The sequence below is a fragment of the Taeniopygia guttata genome, chromosome 15 (genome assembly GCF_048771995.1).
Source record: "Taeniopygia guttata chromosome 15, bTaeGut7.mat, whole genome shotgun sequence".
Classification (NCBI taxonomy): Eukaryota; Metazoa; Chordata; class Aves; order Passeriformes; family Estrildidae; genus Taeniopygia; species Taeniopygia guttata.
The window spans coordinates 6,573,479-6,599,206 of record NC_133040.1 but is presented as its reverse complement, the minus strand read 5'-3'; the positions used below and the strand labels follow the sequence as shown (position 1 = coordinate 6,599,206).

The 25,728-nt window shown below is 41.2% G+C and overlaps 2 protein-coding genes across 8 annotated transcripts in view; one reads left to right on the top strand and one right to left on the bottom strand.

Moving 5' to 3' along the window:
• Window positions 1-2,708: 2,708 nt before the first annotated feature.
• COMT (catechol-O-methyltransferase) lies at window positions 2,709-25,555 on the bottom strand. Of its 6 annotated transcripts, XM_004176561.6 has the most exons (6): window positions 18,941-19,112; window positions 17,545-17,597; window positions 9,726-10,008; window positions 7,759-7,952; window positions 6,401-6,532; window positions 2,709-3,956 (listed from the first exon to the last, which is right to left on the bottom strand). In XM_004176561.6, the coding sequence occupies exons 3-6, from the start codon at window positions 10,006-10,008 to the stop codon at window positions 3,777-3,779; spliced, it is 789 nt and encodes a 262-aa protein (XP_004176609.1). In that variant the 5' UTR covers window positions 17,545-17,597; window positions 18,941-19,112; the 3' UTR covers window positions 2,709-3,776. The 6 variants fall into 6 exon arrangements, with proteins under 6 accessions (XP_004176609.1, XP_030141335.1, XP_004176608.1 ...); XM_030285475.4 differs by lacking the exons at window positions 17,545-17,597; window positions 18,941-19,112 and adding an exon at window positions 25,384-25,555; XM_004176560.5 differs by lacking the exons at window positions 17,545-17,597; window positions 18,941-19,112 and adding an exon at window positions 24,915-25,126.
• The window catches only part of TXNRD2 (thioredoxin reductase 2), a 30,938-nt gene continuing 29,336 nt past the window's right edge, over window positions 24,127-25,728 (top strand). The window contains exons 1-2 of one of the 2 annotated variants that reach the window (XM_032751250.3): window positions 24,127-24,403; window positions 25,442-25,507. In XM_032751250.3, coding sequence (XP_032607141.1) covers window positions 24,331-24,403; window positions 25,442-25,507 — 139 coding nt within the window. In that variant the 5' untranslated portion in view covers window positions 24,127-24,330. Of the gene's footprint in view, window positions 24,404-24,451; window positions 24,694-25,441; window positions 25,508-25,728 lie in introns of those variants that run through there. The other variant, XM_072936303.1, reaches the window with a different exon arrangement.

Here is a 25,728-nt window from a genome sequence, read left to right as displayed (position 1 = left end):
GTATTGTCATTCTTTCACTGCAGTGAGGAATCTGTATTTTCCCTTTGTGGATGCACTAATATGGCAATGATAGCAGATGCTGTAGGCAAGGTGCTGAGCTAAAACAAATAGGTTGTTTTTACAACTGACATTTTATAGCTGTCAAAATTACTTCATTTCTGGCTTATCACAGGTTGGGCAAACAGAAGTGGTGAGTCCTACAGGTGAAAGGTTAATCTGGTAACAGTGGGCAAGAAATACCACAGCCCTCATCTGTTTCAGGTTTCAGCAGTGTCTTGAGGTAACATTCTGTCCTCAAGGGTCTCTTCCCCAGTGTCTTTCTTTGAAGGTCTCTGAAGCACAGCAGTGGCAGGATCATGTTCTGGTACAAGCTGATGGAGGATCTTTTGAAACAGGAAGGTGCTTTATAATGTCATTAACTGAACTGTAGAGACAGAGGCAATGACTGAAACTCTGGTACTCTGTTTGACGTGTGTGTGTGCACAGCAGTCATAGCTGTTACTTGTAAGGTACCTTATAACTGATCCCTGATTGACTACTCAGCCAAGTAAGGACACAGCACTGTCCTGCTGGTGTCACCTTGGGTGGGAGAGTTGGGATCTCAGTGGTTTCTCTCTTCTTGTTGCTCTTGTAGGGGTTTCTGTATGTTCCATTCACTGCATTTAGTGTTTGACTCTTTGCTCAGAATTCTCCAGTGAGCTGCTTTTCACTTCCTCATGCCACTTGGAGGAGGCAGTGGCTCCTGTACCCTGCTCTGTACTCAGCCAAGTAAATTCCGATGGAGGGATCACTTCCATGGGCGCCGTTATGCAAAAGTCAGTAGTGCTAGGTTTGATTCCCTCTTAAATTCTCCTTCTTTCTTGTACACCAGATTGGTTCAATATTTTGAAAGACACTATCATGTCCCTTTGAGGTAACAAAGAGGCTCTGGCAGAAACCAACCTTCACTCTCATGTACTGCCTGAATCACTAAGACAACCTAGACAATAACTGTCATCTGGACAGTAGGTGTAATTACCAGTATTTGGTGAGATCATCCATTTCTGACATGAGCTGTGAGAATTTGCAGATATATGTATGTTGTTTTATGAATTTTAGAATGCATTAGAAAGCACTTTAAAATGCTCCCCTTGAGAGTTTTCTATTAGTGGTCCACTCTCATGGGCATTCCTTAAACACATGCTGCACATGCACCATTCCATACACAGTTTGTGCAGGCATAGGTTGTGTCTTCTGTCATAGGCTGATGTTGCAGTAACACTCAGTAGTTTTTTTAAATTTCAAATTAGAAGATCCACGGTCTGCCTTCTCCCAGAATTCATAGTGTGACTTTATTTTTAAAAGTGCCTCTTTTCCCTGGGAGATTTCACATTTATGTGTCAGTGACTCCAGATCATATTTGCTCAACTGACCAAAAACCTTTTTTCTAATTGTCAGTCATGCAAACTGAGTCAGGCTTTTTTCTTTTCATCCCTTGCCACCAATAATTAAGAGCATTTCAAAAATGTAGTGGAGTGGAAAATTTTTTCTTACATACAGAATTCTGCAAATATTCTGATAGTACATACATTGTGTTTATTTTTACAATTTGTCATGTAGAAGATGCTTTCTAATGAATTACCTTTTTATACTAAAAGATGGCTGTTATATTTGCCACATGTATTACAAATACATTATTCACTACTGCATTTTTTGAAATATCCACTCCACAGGTTCCCATCTTTCCTAATCTTCTTGACAGTCCCTTGAACAGTAATTTTGGCCATTATTCTGATCCTCTCTTGTCAAGTGCAGAAGAGTCTACCTGTTTACTCTTACTCGTCCTCCTGCGACTGGTTTGCTCATCAGCCTGTGTGATGTGCCCTGCTGTGACAGGAGTATCTATTGGGTGCAAAGGTGTTTTGGGCTAAACACAAGCGAGGATTCTTAGGAGTCAAGGCTTAAGATGTACAGACAAATTTTCTGGTCCACTGTATGTATCCAGATTTTCCAGTCTTCTCTAGAAACTTGTATATGCCAGTAAATGTGCTTGAAGATTATTTTGCATTGCAAATTTTGCAAAAATTGCTTCCAGCCACCTGAAGGACTTTGGTCCAATAACTTGGAGTTGAGCGGAATACCAAGAGGATGTGCTGCTGAGCAGTGTTACAGAACTAATCACTGACTTACAGTACAAGATGGAGGTGTTAGAACTCAGTGTTGGCTCTACACAGAACAGCACAACAGAGTCACCTGAGGCTGCTTCTGCATAATCTAACCCAGTACAGGAAATCCTGTGTCTTTCATGATATGACAGAGTTACCTTGTCAGGAAAACTCTGATAGCGTTGCCTTCTCCTATCCCTGTGAAATGCACGCTGTACAAACTGGCTGGGTCACCATGGTTTGCTTGGTCCGTTTCTAAACTGCCTCTATCACTTTACCCTGTTCTAGTTTTCTTTTGGTGATCCTCTGATCCTTACTAGTGTTCTGGAGGTGGATTTTCTGCAGCACATAGGCCAGGAAAGGGACTACTGCGGTAAGGAGTGCTATACAAGGAAGAAACTCACAACAGGCTTGAAAGAATTCATACTGGGAAAGACAAGAATGGTTGTCCTTGATTTTCATTCTGATTTTCAACTGTTGGATCTTTCTGTGGCTGTTTTATGTCTGGAAGCCTCATGTGCAGTACAGAATTCATTGGAAAAAATGAAAGTCATGCCCCTGCTCTGTTGTTTCTTACTTTTTATTTAGAAATGTGACCATTGCTGCCTTATGTAATTACAGCAGGACATACTAGGAAATGCCACTGGATTTCTGCATTGTTCAGGTGAGTTAGAGACTTCGTATTTGGCTTTGAATCTTCTCAATGACAACCCACACAATTCACATGGTGTAACAGCACTGAGGTTAACCAAGGTGTGCAGGACCCACCTGCTAAAACCCATTTTCTCTGGACTTTATTTCTATACAGCATCTTAAACATACCCAGCATTGCAGAGAAAGCAGCTTGCCCTACCCCTAAAAGCACATACTATGTATGTACACTATAATGACGGGAAACCCAGCATTTTATCAAAGTCAAATTCTATGTAGTTTTGTATTCTTTTGGAAAGAGTCTGCTCTTTTTGTTACCTGTTACTGTATTTATTTTAATCTGTTTACTACTTCAGTTTTCCCTGCCTCAGAATGGGCACATGATTAATTTTATTTGTTTGTGTTTTCAAAATTCTGTTTTGTTATTCTCATCACTGCATGGGTCTGCCTTCTTTCACTGTGTGCTCTTTTCTCTCACATAGAGATGATTAACTTTTGTAGTAAATGTTCAAAGAAGTATCTGATCTCACAATAGGGGCCTTCACTGCATCAAGAGGCATGCTAGTAATTTAGCAAAAATAGGGCACATGAAATGGTCTTTTCTTGCAACATGGATTGTTTTTTCCACTCTTGGGAACACAAGTCTTCAGAAGTTGCAGTGTGTTTCTCCACCCTAAACCCAAACTGTGGTTGTTCGAGTTGAGCTCAAAGTGATAGACAGTTGTTTGATGATGTGTTGGTCAAACCAAAGCAATGTGCATCACCTTGGGTTTGCCGAGTTAATGTGGAACAGTGGCACAGACCCAACTTACTCCATATTTTGGTTTCTACCTCCCTAAAAAGATCACTAGTGCTTGTTTAATGACAAGCTCCAAAATAAAAAAATCATAATAATAAAAAAACCTGTAAAGCATAGACAAGTTAACCTGTGCAGTTGCATTTACATAATTTGAAACAAAAGTTGATTATTAATGATTCTCTCTATCCCAAGAACACAGCCTTCTCCATTGCATCTTCCACTTGCATATATTCCAGATGAGATGGGTAGTTAGTGCATTGGAAATGGGGGCTCTTGCGGACATAATTAAGGAAATCTGGAGCTCCTGGGAAAATTATATTGTCAGCCAGAAGAACTGAGCCCTTCCTCAGCAAGTTGCATTCCTAGAAAGAAGAGAAATGGCTTCACAGTGGCTGTTAAGCAGACATCGATTTGAATGTAATGTACTTTTATGTTAACCAGGTGTACTTGAGTGCCTGCATCGAAAAACGCATTGTGGTACAGGTCTGGAAGGTCAGAGAGACCTGGGAGAAGCTGAGTAACTCTCAGATCCTTTGTGGTCATTTGCTAACTTTTCCTGTTTATTAGCACATTAGAGATGCTGATTCTGAAATACCAAATCAAGTGGAAGTGTGTGCTTTGCACCTGAGCTTGTTTCCAGCTATGTCTGCATGATAGTAGGGTTGCTTTGTTTCGGCTGTCAAGCCTCATGTTTAAAAACTTTTTTAATATGGTATTAATCCGTTGTAATAGCTCTTCAGGTCACCTGAGAGTAGCATGTACTGCTTGGCCAGTCTCTGTCAAACTCCAAAACTGCTGAAAGAATGAAAGATTTTCTGTGCTTGTTTTCCTTTCCTCTTGAACAATTTCTGCCATTTTCTTTGTGATATGGGCATGAAGTAAGGTTTTTGCACAATGACGATCCCTCTGACAAATTTCCACAAGACATAACTAACTTGTAATAGTCACTTCAAGTGCAATGTTTATTCTCAGTAAACCTAAAAACCTAATTTTTACTGGTAATTTTTGTCTAGAAGAAGCTGCTTATCTGGGCTTACCAGCTGTTTTAAAACAAAGTCTGTAGCTAAATCAGCTTGTTGTTATCCTGTCGTTACAGGCAGTAGCTGTAGCCAAAACATGGGGTGTTTTTTGTCACTCCCAGTCTATGAGAGTAGTTGTGTTGATGAGTGTCCTGCAGAAGCCATTGAGCTTATTGCTCTTGCCTCTGGGGACTGAACACCAGTCAGCGCAGTAGAAGTGATTTTAGAGACATGTCAAATACTCTCCAGTCTGTTTCTATTGCACAGCTTACAGAAGCTTAAAAGCTTCTGGATTTTCCACTGGTCATCAGGATTTCAGATGCTCTTCATGTCTGGCTTTTTTTGTTTGGACCACTTCCAATATTTACATATTTCATCTGAATATATTCATACTTCATATTCATTATTCATACTGCAATACCTGCTGAGAATACATTCAGAAAGTTTGTGACATCTGAGAAAATCTGAAGATTTTTTCTTTGTCTTTCTCCTCTTAATTTCACAGGAGTTTTTTTGAAACTTTGTATCACAGTTGCATCAGATTGACCACTGCCTTGGAACTAAACCATCTGTTTGCTTTGGCTGTGTTGTGAGGCTAAGTTCTGATAAGGATGCACTGTGGAAAGAGCTCAGTCATCCTTACACAGGCAGTTTAAAAGAAAGCATTTTCTGAGTACAAAATAACTGTACGGAGGGAATGTTTTCTTCAGCTACTGCTGTGTAAATTCAATACTAGCTGTTCATAACCCCAAACAAATTTTCTTTTCAGACAGCTTTCTGGAGGACAGGGCTTAAAACTAAAAAAACAGGGAGGCTGAGTCAGAAAAGTGTTGTAGTCCTCAGGCAGGGGTCAGGAATTATTTGGCAGGTTCTCAGTCTAAGAGGCAGGCTCAAAAAAAGTGGATTTATATGTGAAGAAAATAATTGAAAAATGGCACTTCTGTAGAAGCAGACAGTTGTAGAAAATTCTGTTAGTTAGGAGAGAATCAGTATGTGCTGTTGATAGGTACAGATGTTGTCAATCTCAGTTACTTAACACCTGAAAATACCTTCCTATCCAGAAGTCCTTTGCCACTTCCTACTAATGTTATGGCCAACTTATTTTGTAATACCCACAGTAAGGGTTAAGGCAGCTTGGGAAGAAATAAGCATAATTTTTACACATTTGGGGCTGGGCATATAGTTGGACAGCATTTCCCTAGGGGAAATGGCTACCTGGGGCAGTCTGCACTCTTCTTAACATTGCTTTGCAGCCAATTAATTAGGTGGAGTGTAAGAACTCCAAGTCATACTCCTTGCTACCATAGCCATGCCACCAAAATGATATTTCATCAAGAGGCTCTGCTGGCACCATAGACCCAGGCAAAAAAAGGGGTACTGAGGAAATCTTAGAGGTGGAGCTGGGATATGCAGTCCCAAGTCTCACCCACTCCCAGGATCAGGATGGGCTTTGGGTCAAGTTCTGGTTAGTGACCATGCACACACTCCTGGAGTGTAAGACTCAGGCCATGCACTCCTCCAGGTAGGATTTCTACTGCACACCTGTATGTTCAAGAAACAGAACGGTTCAGCAGTACTCACTGAGTCCTGAGCTATGTAGTGTTGGCAGTTGTCCTTAACAAAAGTTTAGGGTCCTGTCCTTCAAATCCTCTTTCCTTGTAAGGCTGCTATTTTGGCTGCCAGTCTTCATTTTTACATCAGATGAGGTCCCTCATAAAGAATAGAGGCCTCACAGACATGAAGATATTTGCTGCTTTACTTGTAAGACTGGAATTGTGCATACTGACCTGAAGCAGGATGGTGTCTGGTGTGTATCTGTCTTTCCAGTGGTCCAGGAAAACAAAATCCAGAGTATCCACTTCATATTTTTTTTTTAGCTGGGGGATAATTTCCTCTGAAGGACCTTCTAGGAGTTTTACCTGAAATACAAATCCATGTGATTAATTGCAAACCATTAAGAAAAATCACATGCTCCCAGCTCATTGTAAATTGTAGCCAGACATCAGAGATCATGCTTATAGCTCAATATCGTGTCAGTTGAATTATTTGGTAGGGTTAGATCAAATGTGCCTTTTTTTTTTTTTTTTTTTTTTTTGACAAACCAACTCAGTTAAGTTTCAAAATACGAATTTGGGTTGTCTGGATTTGTTGGTTTTTAAATTAACAACAGAAAAAGTGACCTGTTGTTTTTGTTGTATAATGTGTACCTTTACTGGAAACATGGAAATCTCCTGTTGAAAACAGTGATTTTAATTACTTTTTTTTAGTTACATCTCAGTTGAGTCTTGTAGTCCAAGGGAAGCAAAAAAATGCAGAGAACAGGTTAGGTTAAAAAAAAGATGGAGGCTACAGTATGTAGAATTTATATGGCCAGTAGAGGGAAGAGACAGGACAGAGGCTGTTAACATCTTCCTTGCAGGTTTATTGGAGTAACTACTGTTAAACTGAAAGCAGCTGCTGCACATGGATTTTTTTCAGGCAAGCACCATATGCCATGAAAGCAGGAAGAAAGTGGTAAGGAAATGTCTGTTTTATGAGTCATAGCTGATCAGGAGATTAAGTCAGATGGAGAAATGCAGTTTTACATGTCACTGGTACTTCAGGTTCTCTTCAAGAAGTTAATACATTAGAATGTCCCTTGGTGGGACTTATTTCCTCCAGTGTTTCCAGCTCCATTGAAGTGAGATATCTGCTGAATAGACAGGCACTTCTCAGGCATGAATCCCCCAGCCTGGGGGGGGATATAGACTGGAAACACCTGCATCGCAACCAGCTATAGAGAGTCAAGATACCTCTGACTGCACAATACTTAGGTATGGGTACTGTCACCAGCTAGATTTGGGTGAATCCTTCTCATTTGAAGTCCACTGCACATAATATGATTGATTCCTGTGAGCTGTTGTAACAAATTGGACTATGGCTCCGTTTTTTGTAGTTAGTCTGGACACCGATTTGTACCTTTTAGTTTATATTGAGAAACCCAGTATTCTTCTGGCTTTTGGAAGGCAACATAGTGAAATCCTGCTGTGAGATGTCAGGCACTGTAAGCATGATACTGGTTAAATTTATAAGGCCCGTGGGTACAAAAAAAAAAAAAAAAATTAACCAGTTTTGCTGTAGTGGTTACAGACAAAATGGTATTTACCTTATCTTGTACTCCAGCAAACTCAATCATTTGTTTAGCTATAGCAGCAAATTCTGGGTTGAATTCCACAGTGAGCAGACGAGCTCCTGCCTTCAGTAGCCGAGAAATCCTCACTGCTGAATAGCCACAGTACGTTCCCAGCTCCAGGGCAACTGATGGATTGGCCTCTTGCACTGTCTTGTCTAGAATTTTACCTGATTAAAATGGGAAAAGATTACCTTTTGACAAAATTATACTGGTTCATTTACAGAAGAGAACATTAGTGACAAGAAACGTTAAAAAAAATCCATGTATTCAGTTGCTCAGGACATTCAAAAATTAAGAGTTGATGTCTAATTATATAATGTATCCTTTGCAAACTGGCCTGTGATCAAGTTAATTATGGACATTTTAAGTCCTAAAGTGCAAACTTTCAACTAAAAGAAATCTTAGTTTCACAATATACACATTTCTGAGTAAGGAATTCCCTAAATTAACTTGTATTCCCTGAATATAACTTATGTAATTCCCTGAATCAACTAATTTATAATGTTAGAAGGGGGAAATGCAGTAATTTTTCCCAAGAATTTAGTGCAGAAGCTGGCCATATTTGTGAAATATATGAGTCCTGGATTTTGAGTGCTCATGTTTGTTGCTAATGTTATGTGCTGTAGTCTGATATAAAATTTCATATTCCAAATATTCATCTTTAAAGGAAAAAAGAAAATTCTGCTTACAAAGCTGCAAAGTATTTGGTTTCACTGCATGAATTTGTGAGATGGAAAACATTAGTCAATTGTTAACAACAGAAAATGTTCCCAAAAAAAAGTAACAGTGACTATATTCAGTCCTTTTGAAGAAAAGAATTTATTTGTGAGATTTATTTGTGAGGATTTCCTCTTGTATGGCTAGAAACTAGATAACTAAACTCAAAAAGTAGCGGAGGGGATTTTATGCTAGGCCATGGTCATGAAGGGATATTTTTCTGGGTGTTATTTGTTTATGAATATGATGATGAGGCATCTTGAGGTTATGTAGTCACTTTTGAAATCTCAGAGCCTAAGCTTTGATGGTTTTTATCTGAGGAAAGACCATCAGAGGTAAACTAGAGTGAAATTATTAAGAATTTAACCACAAATGTTCAAAATTCTGAGCTTTAAGTATTCCTACTCAGCCATGACCAACAGTTCTGCTCCCCTAAGCACCCCAGCCAGGTATGCTGAGGAGCTACTTTGAAAAACTGTACACATGTCAGAAGAGCATTTTTATCACAATGCTTACAGTTGTTTTCCATTAGCTATGTTAATCCCAGACTAAGCAAATCTCCCCAGAAATTTCCCAGCAAGAGGTACTTTTGTTTCTAATTCATAAGGGAACATATTAACATTTTGCCACTATAGTTTTTTGAAAAGACTGCTGCTTTCCTGCAGCTATGAAAAAAATCTTTTGTTCCCATATTTTTCTTTAGGAGACAAGATGATTTATTTTCTAAATAGCAACAATGTCTGACATGGATAGGATTTCTCCCTTCAACAGAAACTTCTAATTTATGCTTGCATACACAAAATTCATATAGTTAAACACAAGTTCTTTTTTTTTTTTCAATTTGCTATCTGGTTGTTAAGGATCTGACAGTATTTAACATAATGAATTATGCCTTGAAGGCACCCTATGTAAAAAGTGAGGTATAATGCAATCTTAGATTTTTCCCCTAAGTTGCCACTTTCTGCTTACACGCTTGCAATGTGCACAACACAGAAACCCACATTTGGGGCTGTGACTTTTTGGATGAGTAACTGGATACCCCTCCTCAAAAACAACTGCATGAGCAGGCACAACTATTCACAGAACTACTCTGCTGCCCACAAGGCTGTGTGGGTTGGGGTTTTGCAGCAGCAGATGGAAGTTGCCATGTGAATACAACCGGATGTCCTGTACTGTGCTAATCTTGAAGGATCTTTTCAGATGCTGACTCCTGCTGCAATTACCTTTCTCATCACCCACGTTCATGGCCCACTCTTTCTGGGAGCAGTATTTATCTATTGTGTCCACCACACTGCAGGGGTCTCCTCGGACTGCATTCTGCAGGACAAAATTCAAAATCCTCTGTTCTTTGCTCTGATTCATGATGAAATTGGTTACTTTCTCTCGGATTATTTCATTCCAGATAAGGGCAGCAGTGCCATTTTTCCTGATGAGCAACACAATGAGCAGCAAAATGAAAAGCAAGATGAAGACAATGAACAAAGGGACTGAAGAGCTCTCCAGCATCTGGAAGAAAAGAGAAAAACAACCCAGGGTTAAGGTGGCACAGAAGAGGGTTGTCCCTTTTGTAATATTGAGCTAAATAACCCACAACCGACCTACTGAATAAGAACACACAGAGTTTAATTATGTTTGTGTCTAAAGTAGCTGTAAAAGGCTCTCTGTCACTTGGTAATGGATGGTGCTCTGTAGCACTTCCTTTAGAAGGCAATTTTACAGGCAGACAACAAGTAGCTTTATTTAATGCTCTGGTCCCTTCCCCCACACAGCTGCTCAGTCCTGGCTCCAAGCATGCCACTGCACAAGGAGCTTCCAGCATCAAAGCTGTTCTAGCTCCAATAAGAGCGACAACATCCTCAAACATTTTGCGTAAGTTACCCAAGACCAATGACAAAGGGATTATCTCATTCTAGGAGATAAAAACATTCCTCCACATCTCTTCCTACTTGTTCTTGCTTCTCTTTTTTTTTTCCCCAATATTGTCCCAGAAAATTCCTAATTTTTAAGGATGGTCTGACCTCCATTCTGTAGTGGGATTTGGCATACACACATGGGGAAAATCTATCCCACTACTTAAATTTTGAATCATCATGCAGAACACATTTTGACTTCAGAAGATGACTGAGTTTCCATGGAGATATACTCAAGATACAGTACAGCTGATTTTATTCAGTCATTCTCTTATCTTAGTTGCAGAGCAAGTATGATTTGTTTGGAGCTGTTAAAAGTCTATTTCTTTTGCTTTTTAGCAGTCACCAATGTTAAGTTACCCTTAATGCTTTTCTTGCAAAGTCTGACCTGAGACGTTTCCTTTCAGAGCCTGCCAGCGTCATTAGCACATGAAAATCTTGCTTCTTGGACCTTCTGAATATTTTTGGATAGCTAATGTGAGCCTGCTTCATTACTTCAACAGGATCATGAAGGCCTGGATGTCAATTTTTCTTCTTTCCCTCTGTGCAGAATAGTTCTACTGACCAGGCCCAACTGTCCTGCACCTTTCAGATGAGACTTCAGCTCTTCTTAGTTTTTCTACATGAAGACTTGTGAAGTATCTGTTCACTGAGAACTTTGATAGGGCTGTGGAAAGATCATTCATTTAGCATTAAATATCTCTCTCTAGCTTCACCTGACTGGTCTTTCCTTGACTTTCATGGCTTAGTATGGTTGTTGATGGATTTGGATTACTGACACAGGTGAGAGATAATTATTCTGAATGCCAATGGAGCCCAGAAAACATTTCCTAAGGCCAGCAGGTCTCTACCTTTTCTGCCTCTGGACACATGAAACTGTGACCCTGCAAACCCTTGACTCACTTGGTGGCAGTCCAGCTCCTGAAGAGTGCTGGCATTCAGAATTACTGCAGACCACTGCCAGACATAGTTCTCTGGTTACAATGGACATTTTGGCATTCTCTGAGCAGACCTTGCCACAGGCTGTTGCTTCAGCACTATGAGATCCTGCCAGCTTGTTTGGGGCTGCCCTTCAAAGATCTGTCAGACAGCAAGAGTGGATGGGAGCACCAGGATGAACTAGGTAGTGTACTTTTTGGGGAACAGCTTTCCTCCTTTATTGGTTAGCATTGATATGAGACCATTTAATGAGATTTCTCTATACAGGGAGAGACAGCCTCTCTAGGCTAACTCAGCCCTGCTCCCTGTCCTACAGGAATGCTGAGACTTTTTCAGACTGACTGAATCAAGTACTCAGAGGGAGCCACTTTTTACTTTGCGCTTGAATCCACATGACTGCTACCACACATGAGAGGTACCACACGTAAGAGCCCACCTGCCTCCCCAGGGGTTGGTCACAGGTAGAAATAACCTACAGAGTACATGCTGATTTTTCCATTCCTAGATGAGTTCACTTATTTTTGAAGTATCAAGGAATGTTTTTCAACTATTGGGTGTTTTATTATTAATATTTCTGTATAACACTCCAGAACCTTCATAAACCGGCAGTATGGGTTGTTCTTAGCAGAGCTCCTTCAGGAGGCAATTATCCTAAAAACCACTTTCCAGAGAAGGTACCTTCTAAAAGGAGAGAAAATAATACTTTTGGTTTTCTTTTTTTTACACAGTATTTTTCAAAGTTTGTCCCTCTTAATTTCTGTCTTCTTAGGTGTGAAAATAAATTTAGTGACAGAGTAGACTGTAAAGGCAGCCTGCCAAGAGCAAGAGGCATGGTCATGGTCATGCACCCAGAGAAGAAAAAGATCTGTACCAAAATAGGTAATTGCTTTCATATTCTTAGCTGGAAAATATTTGATATGAAAATTAAGTGTGTAATTCAACCAATTTAAAACTACCACTACCTAGGAGACAGTCGTGTTATGACAGCTTTAGAAAATGCAACAGTAATTTTAGCTTTAATGTGGATTCATGAGATTCATTAAGTATGCAATAAAACTTGCACACAGTCAAGTTTCCCATAACCACTTATTACAGGGCAGTCACTCTTATTATTTAATGCTTATACTGAGGTTCCAAATACTCAGGTTAGCACTGCAACCTCTTCTGTGCTTTAGAGACACCATAATAAAGGGAGCCTTCTCTTTGAAAGCTAAAATTTGATGTGGAAAATAGCAGGAAAATGAAAAATTCAGCAAGGGAATAAACAGAAAACTGGAGGGACAACATTATGGGAAAGAATGAATAACATGTATCAGTACATCTGGTTTTGAGAAGACAGAGTTTAAAAGAAAACATATTAAAATTTCATGCCCAAACCTGTCAAACTACTGATGAGTCTTTCTAAAGCACTGAGTTATTTTCTTATGCATCTAATCCGGCTCATTTTGGCAGGTTTCATAAGACCAAATCATAAGTTGATAATGCAGCTCAGCAGTTTTTCCCTGATGTACACCATAATCAAACAATCAGCATTTGAATGGGAGTACCTCTGTTTCAGTTTACAGAGATTTAAAAACACATTTTCAAAGAGAGAAGCAGACACAAAATGTGAGAATCTGCTGCCCTAACTTAACTGCCTATGGAGATGAAACACCTAAGTCATTCCAATGACTTTAAAAGAAACCATGAAAACTGGCTCAGACTTAGGGATCTGCTATTATACCAACAGATTTTAAGTCAGGGAATTCAGTATCCCCTAACTATCATATGATCTTCGTTTTTCTACAATCATAAAAATGCCTGTGTGATGGAGCCCAAACCAATAAATCCTGTTCTTTATTCTCATGCAGCTGACTCCAGCCATTTCACCAAAGGTTACAATAAGGATCTTTCAGTAATGCTACTTATCAATCCTTCTGATACATTTTTCCAACCTCTGCTAAAAAATAATTGCTCTTAGAATTCCCTGACATGAAAAAATAATGATTAGAACAATTAATAACATCAGTTTTTAAGGTAAGTCCAAGTAACCAGATTGAACTGAGATCTTTTTCAGTGTTTCATAAAAACTGTATAAAGTTTTCATAGCAGTTAGAGGAAGGTGTATGGAAATGTGATGTAAACTACTGATTGCAACTGCTTCTCTGATTCCAAACCAACATCCCTTTGCTAAAAACTGATGTTTACTGAGAAGAAAAATAAGCATGTGAAACTAAGCACATTTAAATGGCCTAAGTTTTAACAAAAGCATATACCCTAGTGAGATTCACACTCAGTGGATTAAAGTAGTATCAAATTTGACTATTGAACTATTCTGAAGCTTACATTTCACTACATTATGAGTAATTTACAAGATGTCATTTCTTACAGATGCAAAAATAAGAGATGACAAATATTTCAATATTTGTGAGGTGGAAAACTGCTGGATAGAACATTTCTCTAATCAAGGTGAATCCTTCTAAGCCTAATTGCAGAGCTTCTCATTACAGTTTTAGCTTGGATAAACTGATACTGCTTTGCTTTGTACTGAAAATTAAGTCCTAAACGTTATCACAAAAAAAACCACCCTTTTGTACAAAGACAGCACATACATTAGACTCTCTGGAATGAGAGTAAACTTTGTGACCCTGAGCCAGGGGACTCAGCTGTCAGTCTCATTTTGGCAATGTTTTTCTAATCTGGCCTTGGATGAGCTGTCTTATCTTTCTCTGAGCTGCCACAAGAGTTACAGTTACTGCTACATGTGTGAACTTTCAAGGCACTGTAAAGCTGAATAAATCTTTTTCAGAAAAGTCCCTGCTATTACTATATGGATAACACCTGAGGAAAGGCAAAGTAGTTTTGTCTGCACAGCAAATGCCTATGTGATATTATTATTCTTGAGTTTATGAACAACTGGGAAAATGTGGAGACAAGCAGTGCTTCAAATGCTTTCCTAAAGGGCTTTCAGCCAGCTGACAATTCAGGCCTTTGAGGAAAATTGTACATGCAGCCTTGCTATAATTTTTCATGCATTTAATCTAAATGCCAAGAACTGGTTGGTTGTTTGAGAGTTCATTACGAGTCTCCACGCATCCAGACAGTACTTTAGCATTCTGGTGCTAAAGGGTTTAGAATCTAATTTTGACTTTATTAACTCACATAACCTGGTGAATGGGGAGCACTTTATAAGTTTATATCATTCAACCTTTTTCAGCTTCTGCTGAAATTATGCCTTTAGACACTGATGCACTGAAGTAGGCAGAGGATTTGCACACTAGTAAGGATATATTAGCTGTTTATGAAGCATTGTGAAAATAATGCAGAAGAGTCATCACATTTCTACACATATTCTAACAATGTTCTGCACTAGGCCAGAGGAGATCTGTGCTGGGACTGGGACTGGAGTTTCTGACTCTTAGTCCTATGCTGTCTTGAATGAGGCAATCTCTCTTTTGTGGCATTTTGTTTTTCTTGATGTTTTCCCTGAGAAAGAAAGGCAAAGTATTTTGGTCAGAAAGTCTAAACTAACTTCTGCCAAACATATTGTATCCTGTTGCTGTAGGCAACACAATTCAACAGCTTTGTAATTTAGTACATTTAAAGGTCAAAAAATATCTTTTTACCTCTACTCTTTCATTACTGTTTATGCATTTTCAAGTGAGTGCAACTGTTCTGTGAATAATCATCATATTGCCAAATGTGAATAGCTTGTATTTCAATGGAAACTTAGTCTTGGAGTTTGACATTCAGATTTTCCACTGACATCATTAAAACAATCTGAACAGACTTTATATAATTTTTCACTATTTCTTGCCTGAAATCTAGACTTTCCTCTCAGTTTTTTTTTCAAATTACTATAGTTTAGCTTCATTGCCATGACTACAAAAAATTCTGTCTTCTATAAATGCAAAGTTCTGATGACTGTTTTCTGCTCCCACGGCCTTTTTCTTCCCTCTTCTTCCCTCTTCTCAGGTTGAAAGGAAACAAATACAAGTTTTCTTCTTACTGAATGAAAGGAAGAGAACAGAAAAGTGCCTATTGCTTACTTGGGAGCCCCATCAAATAAACTTCATAAGGATGTTTAAATCCATTCTCCCCACATAGATTTCAATTAGGATAATTGCTACCCACTTAAAACTCCCTTCCCAGTAGCCTTTCTCTAGATGGCATTTGGTGCTATTACCCAAAGCAGAAGGTTTATAGAATGGTTGTGTGCCCCATAAAGAAGTGCAGTGTTTAGAATGAACTGGCCACACAGAGAGGCCTCATCTCCATCTAACAAGCAGCTTCACAGGAATTTGTAGCATTCTAATCCAGACTGACCTAGTGAACACACTGCATGATTAAAGCAGGAGTCTGGGGTGAGAGAATTCTTCAAGGATAAGAAATGCACTTTACCAGGCCTTAAGCAGACAGCTTTTCAGGAATAAGACCCTTTCAGGTACCCTAGGAAGTGTTTGTTTCTGATAGTCCTTATTCCTACTGGAACACTCCAGATGTGTTTGTACTATCTGTATCAGTGTCTAAGACCAGTGGTTAGGGTGGCTCAGCAGAACTGTACAAACCCTACAGGCAATGGACTGACAAAAGTAGAAAGAGACAGCACACTAGGAGCTGGTCTGTGAAGAGTTTTCTAAGCTGAGATTTTCATGTTCCCCAGGGAATAAAACCAAGCTCTTATTGATTTTGCCCCAGATGGAGTTAGGGGGAAAGGGCTGGAAGATAAATGATCAAAATGGCTAATTGTTCTCAGACAGACCTATTTCACAGTCTCTTCCTTGTATCACAGGGCTGAATCCTTAGTGTCCCAAATCCCCACTGCACGCTCCTGCCCTGCTTCCAAGGCTACCAGCTAATCTACTGTAAATCTGTGTCTCTCCCAGCACAGCCTTCTGCTGTCCACAGGCTGATCTTCAGGCTGGGGGGAGTGCAGGACTGGAACATGGTAGTGAGGACACCCGCTGAGGGATCTGAAGGATTAGGAAGGAAATCTCTGCTGAAATTATGACTTATTTCTATGAAAATTAACAAGTCTAACACGCCAGGCAATGTGGGATTCACCACAGCATAGCAGGTAATCAAACACTGTGTGGGAAGAAGGAGCCTGAGATAGAGCAGAGTAGAGATTGGTTTCAAATCCTGAATGAAAGCTCTCCCCAGAAAAGTGCCTGGAGTGGGTATAGAGGGTATCTGTCTAGAAATTTGCTTTCTGAAAGAGCTTTAGAATGGCCTCACACATTAAGATCTGTTTTCAAGGGCTGCTGCCAAAATTATGTTTTTTAAAAAAATTCCCAGTCACTTTGAATTCCAGTGATCCTGAAGGAATGCTGAAAGACAACAGTATGAGACTGTCAGATGTAAACTGGGTACCAGACTGTTGAGAAATACTGCTAAACTTGGGTGGCAAGTAAGTTGCTTGCAGTGTTAATGTGATCTAACTCTTTTCTCATTAATGCAAACTAAAGCTGTAAATCAGGAAGTTTTTCTTTTGTATTTCAATACTGCAAAGCTGTGCAAATGCATGTGGTTCTGAACCTGAGGGCTTTGTTGGAGAAGCCCATGATTGAGTAAGCAAAAATGAAGAGAAAAAGTAAAGGTTGTTTAAGGTTGTTTACAGAGTTCATCAGTATGATGTAGTTGTCAGTATTGGTAAATATGAGTTTGTTTGTAAAGGACAGAAAGCAAAAAATATCCATCATGGGCATCAGAAGGATACTCTATAAGCACCAACAGGGCTGGCAAGCAAAAGTACTCGCTTTTTGTCTCTTCTTCAGAGATATTTTGCAGTAGCAGAACTCCCTCTTGAGAATGAGTACCTCCATAAAATACATCTTACAAAAGCAGCTATTCAGCCAAATGTGACTGAACTGAAGCTCGACTTGCATTCAGCTTTTTCTTCAATATAAATGAATACCAAATTCCAGCATACTTATAGCCATAAATTAAATTTTCAATTTAGTCAGGGTTATCTCATCTCACTTCTTTCAGCTGTCAAGATTTACAATACAGTACAAATGCATTACACACAAATATGTCCTACTCTTTCTCCGTGAAAGCTGTTGCTGCCCACAGACTGGCTTCCTGACAATGAGTGACAGTCAGAATGTGGAAAACACCACTTCTTTCATAAGCACCACTGTTTAAAATAGTGACATTTTCTAAGATAACACATCATGTCAAGCCTGACAAATCAGAAAATATAAACATGTACCTTTCTTAGTATAGCAGAAGCTGTTCCCTCCGATCTTTTCCTGTGCTGCTCTCCTGTGGATTTTACAGAATAAGAGTCCAAGAGCCTGCAGTATTCAGTCACATTCGATCACATCACAGGAATAGCTTATCAGTTCTGTTACACAGACTCTAAAAGGAGTGCTGTCCTTTTCCCCAACTCCTCCTTTCACAGATTCTGCACTTCTTAAAGGTGCTTGGTGCTCTAATAACCATAGAGAAATCTATTCATCTGTCCCCTAACGACAGTGCTCTTGTTACTTAGTTACAGCACAGTGAATGCTGACAAAGTCAGGTGTGAGCCAAATCTGTGCTCAGTATAAATGCAATGTGTTCAATCAAGCAACTTCAGGAATGAATTTGGCCCAAGGGATTCAGTTCCTTTTTAAGCTCAGACGTGGCATGCTACAGCCAGAGCAGAATTGGTAGGAACAAGACCTAGGCATGTGGTTTAAATATAGAGTACTGCTGCAGGCAGGCGAGGTATGTATAGCAAATGGCTTAATGGCAGCTACAGGAGAAGCTGCAATCAATACATTATAAATGGCACATTTGAATTTCTGTGGCTTCTAGTTGGAAAAATACTCTGCTACAAACAGCTCTAAGATAAAAGAAGAGGCTTATTCTAACAAACCTTGTTCTCAGTTTGTCTGTCTATATTGTTTCCTTCAAGGTAGGGACAATATAACCCAGCTGCAATTAAATTGCACCATCGAAGAAGATCAGAAGAAAACCAAAAATCCCTAATACAATATGGTAATAGTTCTCTCACTGCAAAGCTCAGACCTAGTCAACAAGTGTTTGAAGCTCAAACCTTGAAACTTTTTAAAGACTTAAAGAATGTGTTTGTACCAAATGTGGCAGAAACAGGAGCTAAAGTTCTGAGAACTTCAGGCTTTGTCAAGTGACAGGGGAGATCCTTGAAAGAATTAGGGACCACCTGAGAGCATGAAAAGAGAAAACCAAATAATTTTAAGCAGATTAATTGAATAAAGAATTGTGGGGGAAAATAGGTTGGTGAAGATTGAAATGTTTCTAGTAGCTCTAAACAAAACATAACCAAGACCCTGCAATACAGCACAGTTCCCAGTGTCAATACAGAGGAATTTTGAACTACCCCTTCCATGTATAACAGATAGCTCTGCAAATATTTTCTTATAATCCAGACATCAAGCACAACAAAGAATGAGGAAAGCAATAATGCAGTCCAGCTTCACTGACAGTAATTTCCTGTCTGGTCAAAAGCTGGTTGTGTCTGCATGATCCCTGATGCCTCCCACAATTCAAATTAGCAGAGAAATTTTTTATGCTGGGCTGTGGAGAAAAGAGTTTAAAACAGCAAAACTTACTCTAAGCACTGAATAAGTATACAGCTTTACCTTGTGTAAGTATACAGCTGCTCTTTGGAGAAGTCCTTGCAGTTAACTACAGCAAGTTGTGGGTGGTGTCAGCCCAGCTTCTGCTTAGCAGCATAATTTAGTGCCAAGACTTCCCTGATTGAGCAATATCCCATGACAACACTTCTGAAAGTCTTCTAACTTGGAGCTGAATTATATTCTTCAGGCTCGAAGCATGGGAGGAGCAAACTTGCTTCTGCCTGCCCACAGCTGTTTACTTGTGTGATAAAAGCTGTGCCTGCAAGTAACCCTTGCTGTTGTCTACGTATTTCATTACATAAGTAAAAATGGTGAATGGCAATAACTGCAAGTTAGACAAACTGGAGGTTCAGTTGGTTAAGCCATCCAAACTGTGCAATAATGTCCATAAATTGCTTCCAAGTTAATAGAAAGTTGAAATCTTGTAATATATTTTGGGGTATTTTCTTCCCCCAGGAGAAGTTTCTTTGGTAGCCTGATAGACATTGGTTTATGCCTCTCTGTAATTTATCTGTTAGCCTAACACACGGCCTATATAAGTATGGATACTTTTGCAAGTTTTTACTAATTACTAAGAATGCTATAAACTCCACAGTGCATAAATTTATATACTATCCATATGACTTATCCTTGTCCAGATAGTAAAAATCTGCCCTGATATTAATACAACCAGATTAGAGAACTGCAGAGACCTACAAATGTATTGGCGTAATACAATTTTTATGTAGGGCCAAGATCTTAAAAGACTTCAGAGTATCTATCAGGTACTGAATTCCCAGGGCACATCTATGGGAAGGTGTAGAACCAGGATGCATTAGCCTGGGAGCAACATCACAGGAATGGCAGCAGCTCAGGATAACTCAGGCTGGTTCAGGCTGACTCACCCTGACAGTCGCCACTTCAGCTCTGATCTGGCTGCACAAACTTGAGCCGACTTGCTGAGGGACAGAGCCCCCAGCTGCAGTCACATGATGCAGCTTGGCAGGGCCATTCCCACTTGCTGTGCATAGCACGGAGCTAGAGCCTTTCCCCTAAATCCATGCCTGGCCTAACAACAAATGGCATTCCCTTCTTCTAATAATCCGGGACAAAGACTGGTTTTTAAAAGCCGAAACAAAGGGAGACAGGAGAGACACACATTATCATAAATCCCACAGATCATGTGAAACACTGAGTGGAAGAAAATTCTTTTGAGCTTGCATTTTCAGAATAGCAGGAGGGATTTTCTTTTATGGGAATTTGCTGTTTTCCACAGTCAAATTAGTCTGTCTTGCTGAGAAACACACAAAAGAGGAATTTTGAAGAAAGGAAGCACCACTCATGTCTGAATCAGGAAACTGCCTGGCAATATCTAAAACAGGAAACAGCTAAAAGAGAAGAAAGGTGGCCAGCAAAGTTGTACTCTAAATTTGAACAGTTAATCCAGTTAGACTATTTTGTGTTTACAGTGCCTCTTAAAAGGTTATCAAGAAGATAGAAAAAACCTTTCAGCTTTCAAAGACTTTATAACTTGTCACAAAAATGCTGAAGCAGTTAAGTCTACCACATTTATCTATTTTCTACCCTCACGTTTTTTGGCAATATGTGCTGAAGCATTTGAATGAAGCCAAGAACTTGTGTTACTTGAAGCTTCATCTGTTTCCGCTGGTTTTTCCCCTTACTTGCAATCAATTACTTGTTCAGTACAAACTATGAACAGAAGATCTATGTTAAGGAAGGAAGGAACGAATAAAAAGGCATAGATTAAATTCTGAACTAGTCCTATTCTAAGACAAATTTATGAAAATAATTTTCTTGAATAATCTTTAAAAGAGAGAGATGGTAAGAAACCAAAAGATCCTACCTCAAGCGGAGACAGCTTAGTTAAACCAGTGACCCAGTAGAGTTCATTGACACTTTTGTAAATTATTCATTAGGTCACACCACAAAATGCAACCTTTGAGAGAATCGATTTCCTACCCCACCCACTAAAAAGGACACGAAGTGATGACTTCCAAAGTCAGTATCTACCTGACACCTCTCTTCTTCCCCCCACCCTCTGGTTGCTGATTCGGGAATGTAAGACATGAAGGAAACTATGCCAGAAAAACAGGAAAGACAAGAAGATGCACTTGAAAAGTCAAAATTTTTAAAAGGTTTGATAGAAAAAGTATTTAGTCCTGGTCGTCTTTGTGAGGTAGAATTTTAAGTAAGCCATTGATAAATATAATAAAATGTATTTGCTACAAAGGAAACAACATACAGAATTGCAAGCTGTCTTTACAATAAATTCAAAAGGAGAAAGTTGCCTGCTAACAAAAGCAATTAATGACTTACAAAGCACCTTTTTTGTTGAATGGATTTGTGTACATTTCCGATACCAGGTGTCTCCTTTATCCTTTGAATACCACACTTTTTAAAGTATATTTAATAAACATCTCCACCTGGAAATAAACCAAACCACAACTAGAGTACAAGTTTATTTATGACTTCAAATATGCCAAGCTGCAACTAACAAAATTCAGTGGAAATATGTTGTTAAATCTGATAACTATCTTGGATGAAGTTTTTTTAATCCCAGTTTTGGAAGTATATGCTTTCACTGCAGAAACACAAGGCTTTATCTAAATGATTCCTGATAATGTATTCGCTGCTAAAGGACTTAATACTTGTTTTCTTAAAAGAAATTAAGATATATTATATATATATAAATGTGTATCACTAATTATCTAATCAACATAATGCTAACCACAAAATAATTAAATTAAGAGTATAAACCATATGAGCTGAGCCACAGATACAGTAGAAAGCACATTTGATAACCATTATCTGTCTCCTGTCCCTGAAAAAGAGTTTTGAAGTGCAGCACAGACACACCTACTCAGTGCTGACAGTAGGAAATACCAGGAACTGCTGGTCTTAGTGATACTGTCACCATCAGCACAACCCACTCCTCATTGCTGCTGTTTGTCTCTATCTCTCTTGAGGATCAAACCTGTGAGAATGAGCAAGAGCAAGTGGAATGGCACAGCACAGATTTTGGACTTTCTCCTGAACCTGGCAGTCCTGCTGGGAAGCCTGTGGAACTGCACGGTGCTTTATCCTGAGCTGTGGGATACAGCCACAGGGTTGGGCACACCCCAGCATCACATGGTCACACAGTGGCACAGCACCAACTGTACCTTCTAATCTGAACCTCCCTTAGCGTTTTAAGGTCATTTCCTCTCGTGCTTTCACTTGAGACACAGCAGAAGAAACTGACACCCACCTTCCTTTCATTTGGTTTGGTTTCGTTTCACTTTGCCACATTTAAGGCCTTTCCTTACTAGCAGAACACTATAATGCTGCAGGGACATCTCCTCACATCAACTTGTGCTGTGTTTGGGGAGAGTTAATTCTACCCTTGATCCTACATGTCTGAACTAAGTCTGTGTGAAGAGCATATGCTCAACACTGCCTGATTCAACTCAGAATAGTGGCTCACATGAAACAACTTTGCATGTGTGCACCTTGAAAAGCATAAAAATATGCTCAAGGTTTCTTTAATTCAAAGACCCCCTCAGTATGCTCCAGTCATTTCTTTCTACTGCTGTTGCAGTGGGTAACAGTGTTTCTAGTGACAACAGGGGGCTTGCCTTTGGTTTTCTTGTATTTTGTGGGGAGGGAGGTTTAATAGCAATGATGCTGGAAAAAAGTCATCAATCCACTTACAAAAGTGATAATAATTCCTGGTTTTTTTCATGTATTTTCAAACATTAACTGGATGTAAAATAATGAGACTATACTGGAGGTGAAGTGAATTCTGTAAAACTTTCTTTGGAGTATTTTAATCTCCTACCATTTCTCCTCAGCTGTGGACCAGAGGAGTGCTGTTTTCTGAAACAAAATGGTTGGATGCTGCCCCCTTGTGAGCGGGGTCCCTGCTCCAAAGCCTGAACCACGACTGCCTAAAACCCTTTTATTTTCCTGTAGAAAAAGCATGTGATTCTCTTGTCCCAAACTCTGCTTTTGGCTGTGGTGGCACTTAACACATATGACCCAGTACCTAGGGCAGCAAGCAGGGCAAGTACTGAGCTTCAGTAAAGGCCAAGCCAGCACCTCTGAACAAGGAAAACTCGTTCCTTGATTTGTTTTGATCAATGCAGCTTTGAAGTCTTTTACCTCAGGCTGTCAGAACACATCACAGGCGTTATTAACTCTGACAGCTCCCGTTCAGGACAGGTCAATAGCAGGCATGTGGCACAGGGATAGGGAATGCTGCTGGAGGCTGAGGCACTGGAGGCACTCTGAGAGGTTGTCCTGAGCAGGTATCTGTCCCACCACAGCCCAGCCAGGTGTGCAAGCTGTTGGTGCAGATCAGGGTCACTGACCCACATCACTTGGGCGCCACTCCAACATTCCAGCAGAGGAACCTCTTTTTCCAGACCTGAGTCCTGCTCACAATCCTGAATGTATCACAGGAACAGGGAGCAACACAGTGTGTAGCCTCTAACACCTCATGGAAGGTGCTTTGTCCAAACCTCCTCAGAGGTTTCTGTCAGCCAGTGCCCTGCACCTGAGGAGGGGCTGTGGCAGCTCTTTTTGCTACATCTGCTACAGAGGGATGGCTGGTTCAGAGGGGACAGGACAGGTCTTGGGTATCAGGGAAGGTTTTGGGCAGTAATCATGCTCCTTGTCTTTGCCAAAAGGCCTCCCTGATCCCTTTCTACAGCAGGATCTGGACGGAAGCCAGTCAAGCAAACTGTGGGATTTTTCTTCCTTCCAAATGTCTAATTTTAACGCAAATTTTAACTGATTTTAATTGAGGAGCCCAGATCTGGAATACTGAGTCCAGTTCTGGGTTCTTCAGTATAAAAAGACAAGGACGTATTGAAGAGGGTCCAGCAGAGGCCATGAAGATGATGAGGGGGTTGGAGCATCTCTTATGAGGAGAGACTGTGGGAGCTGGACCTCTTTAGTCTGAGGAGAAGACTGAAAGGGAATCTCATTAATGATATGACAGGGTGAGAAGCAATAGCCATAAACTAAAATACACTACCTCAACATGAGGAACAACTTTATGTTGGCGGTGGCAGAGCACTGGAATAGCTGCCCAGGGAAGCCGTGCTATCCTCCTCTCTGGAGATATTCCAAACCACCATTCCACCTGCTCCAGGTGGCCCTGCATTGTACGGGGGGCTGCACTGGGAGGTCTCCACAGGTCCCTTCCAGCCCTCACGGCTCCGTGCCGGTGTGTGCGATCCGCCAGAGTCTGTGCGCTGTGCCCGCCCCCTGCAGCCCCTGAGGGCTCGGGCCGAGCGCTCCCCTCACGCGTTCCCGCGCGCGACCTGCCCCGGGCCCCGCCGCCCTCCGCTCAGGCGCTGTGCGGCCAGCCCGCAGGGTCCTGGCAGGCGCGGGGCCCTGTGCCGTACAGCATGGCGGCGCTGTGGCGGCGGCCGCGTCCCCCGGCAGTGTCGGGGCTGTGCCGTACGCTCCGAGCGCTCTCAGGTACGCGGTACCCGCGGGGCTCGGGCCCGGCAGCGGCCGCGCGTTCGCCGTTCCCCGCGTGCAGCGGCTGACCGCGCCTTCCGACGCCCAAAGCGCCCGGGGAAGATCCCCAAAGCCTTTCCATCACCCGCAGATCACAGACTCGAGCGGTGCTTTGGCGACCGCGCCGCCTCTCCGCTGTACTCCGAGGCGGCGGCCGCCTCCACCCGTGAGGGCTCTGGCAGCCACCGCCGCGCCCGGTGCTCCTGCGGGGCCCGTCCCTCGGCCCCTGGGCGCTGAGGGACCCCCAGGTTCAGAGGACGGTGCAGCGGGGTGGGGGCTCCGCAGTGGGGCTGGGGCTGCCCCAGAGGCAGGCAAACCTCTCCCGCAGCATTAGCGCCAAAGGGTAGCGGCCCTCCCCGCCCGCTCGGCAGTTCCAGGGGAAGCCTCCCCGCCAGGGCTCGGGTGCTATGTGGGCTCGGTGCCCGCCCTGCCCCTGAGGGCTCGGAAAGCAGCAGCGACCCTTACTCACCCTCACTGGAAGGAGTCATCGCTCCCCGCGGCTGCTGCCGCCGCCTCGCCCGCACCGGAGCCGGGGCGGGTTCGCTCCGAGGCCGGTCTGGGCGGTGGCCGGGGGGGCAGCAGGGCCAGCTCCCCTCTGCCCGCGCCACACGCCCGGCAGGGCACTCACGGCGCCTAAAGCTCTGAGTCCGATAAGGCGACCCCGCGGAAAAATATCTGCGTAGAATTTGCTGCTGTAATTCCGAGACAGAGACCTGTACTGGATCTCAGTTGTATTAATTATGAGCCTCTTGGGTCATTATGTAAAAATTCAATCTATTTTCTTACTTCGTTTGAAGTGCTTTATTTTCTGTATTTCATTCACAAAGCCAGAGTAGATAGCTTAATGAGAAAACCACAGCGCTGAAGTGAGGAAAACCCAAATCAGCAATAATCAATTGTAAAAATAGGTGTACTCTGATGCTGTCCTTCTTACATACCTCTCCCATCTTCCTGGTCTGTTTCTATTCCTTCTTTTTTTTCACGTCCTCTTCACAGGAAAGAACGAGTATGATCTTCTGGTCATTGGTGGAGGGTCTGGAGGCCTTGCTTGTGCAAAAGAAGGTTTGTGTGCATAAATAACAGAAGTTTTGGTTTAACTTCAGTGGGGTGTAAGGAAACTAAGGGAAGTGTTACTGATAATCTTAAAGCTTATTAAGAAACATAGTGTGCTCAGCACCTGCACATTAATCATTAACTTAGCTCCATATGTTTAATCTGCAAATTGATTCACATACTAAGGTGGTGTGATTTTATTTGGCTTTCCTCTTAACATTTAAAATACA

Bases quoted from the DNA above. Each gene is read 5' to 3' on its own strand.
- COMT (XM_030285475.4), bottom strand. The intron at 7,953-9,725 runs GTAATTGCAGCA...CATTTTAATCAG, and splicing joins GAACGTGGGTGATGAGAAAG to GTAAAATTCTAGACAAGACA. The intron at 3,957-6,400 runs GTCAGTATGCAC...TCTTCTTTCTAG, and splicing joins CAGACACCATCCTGCTTCAG to GAATGCAACTTGCTGAGGAA.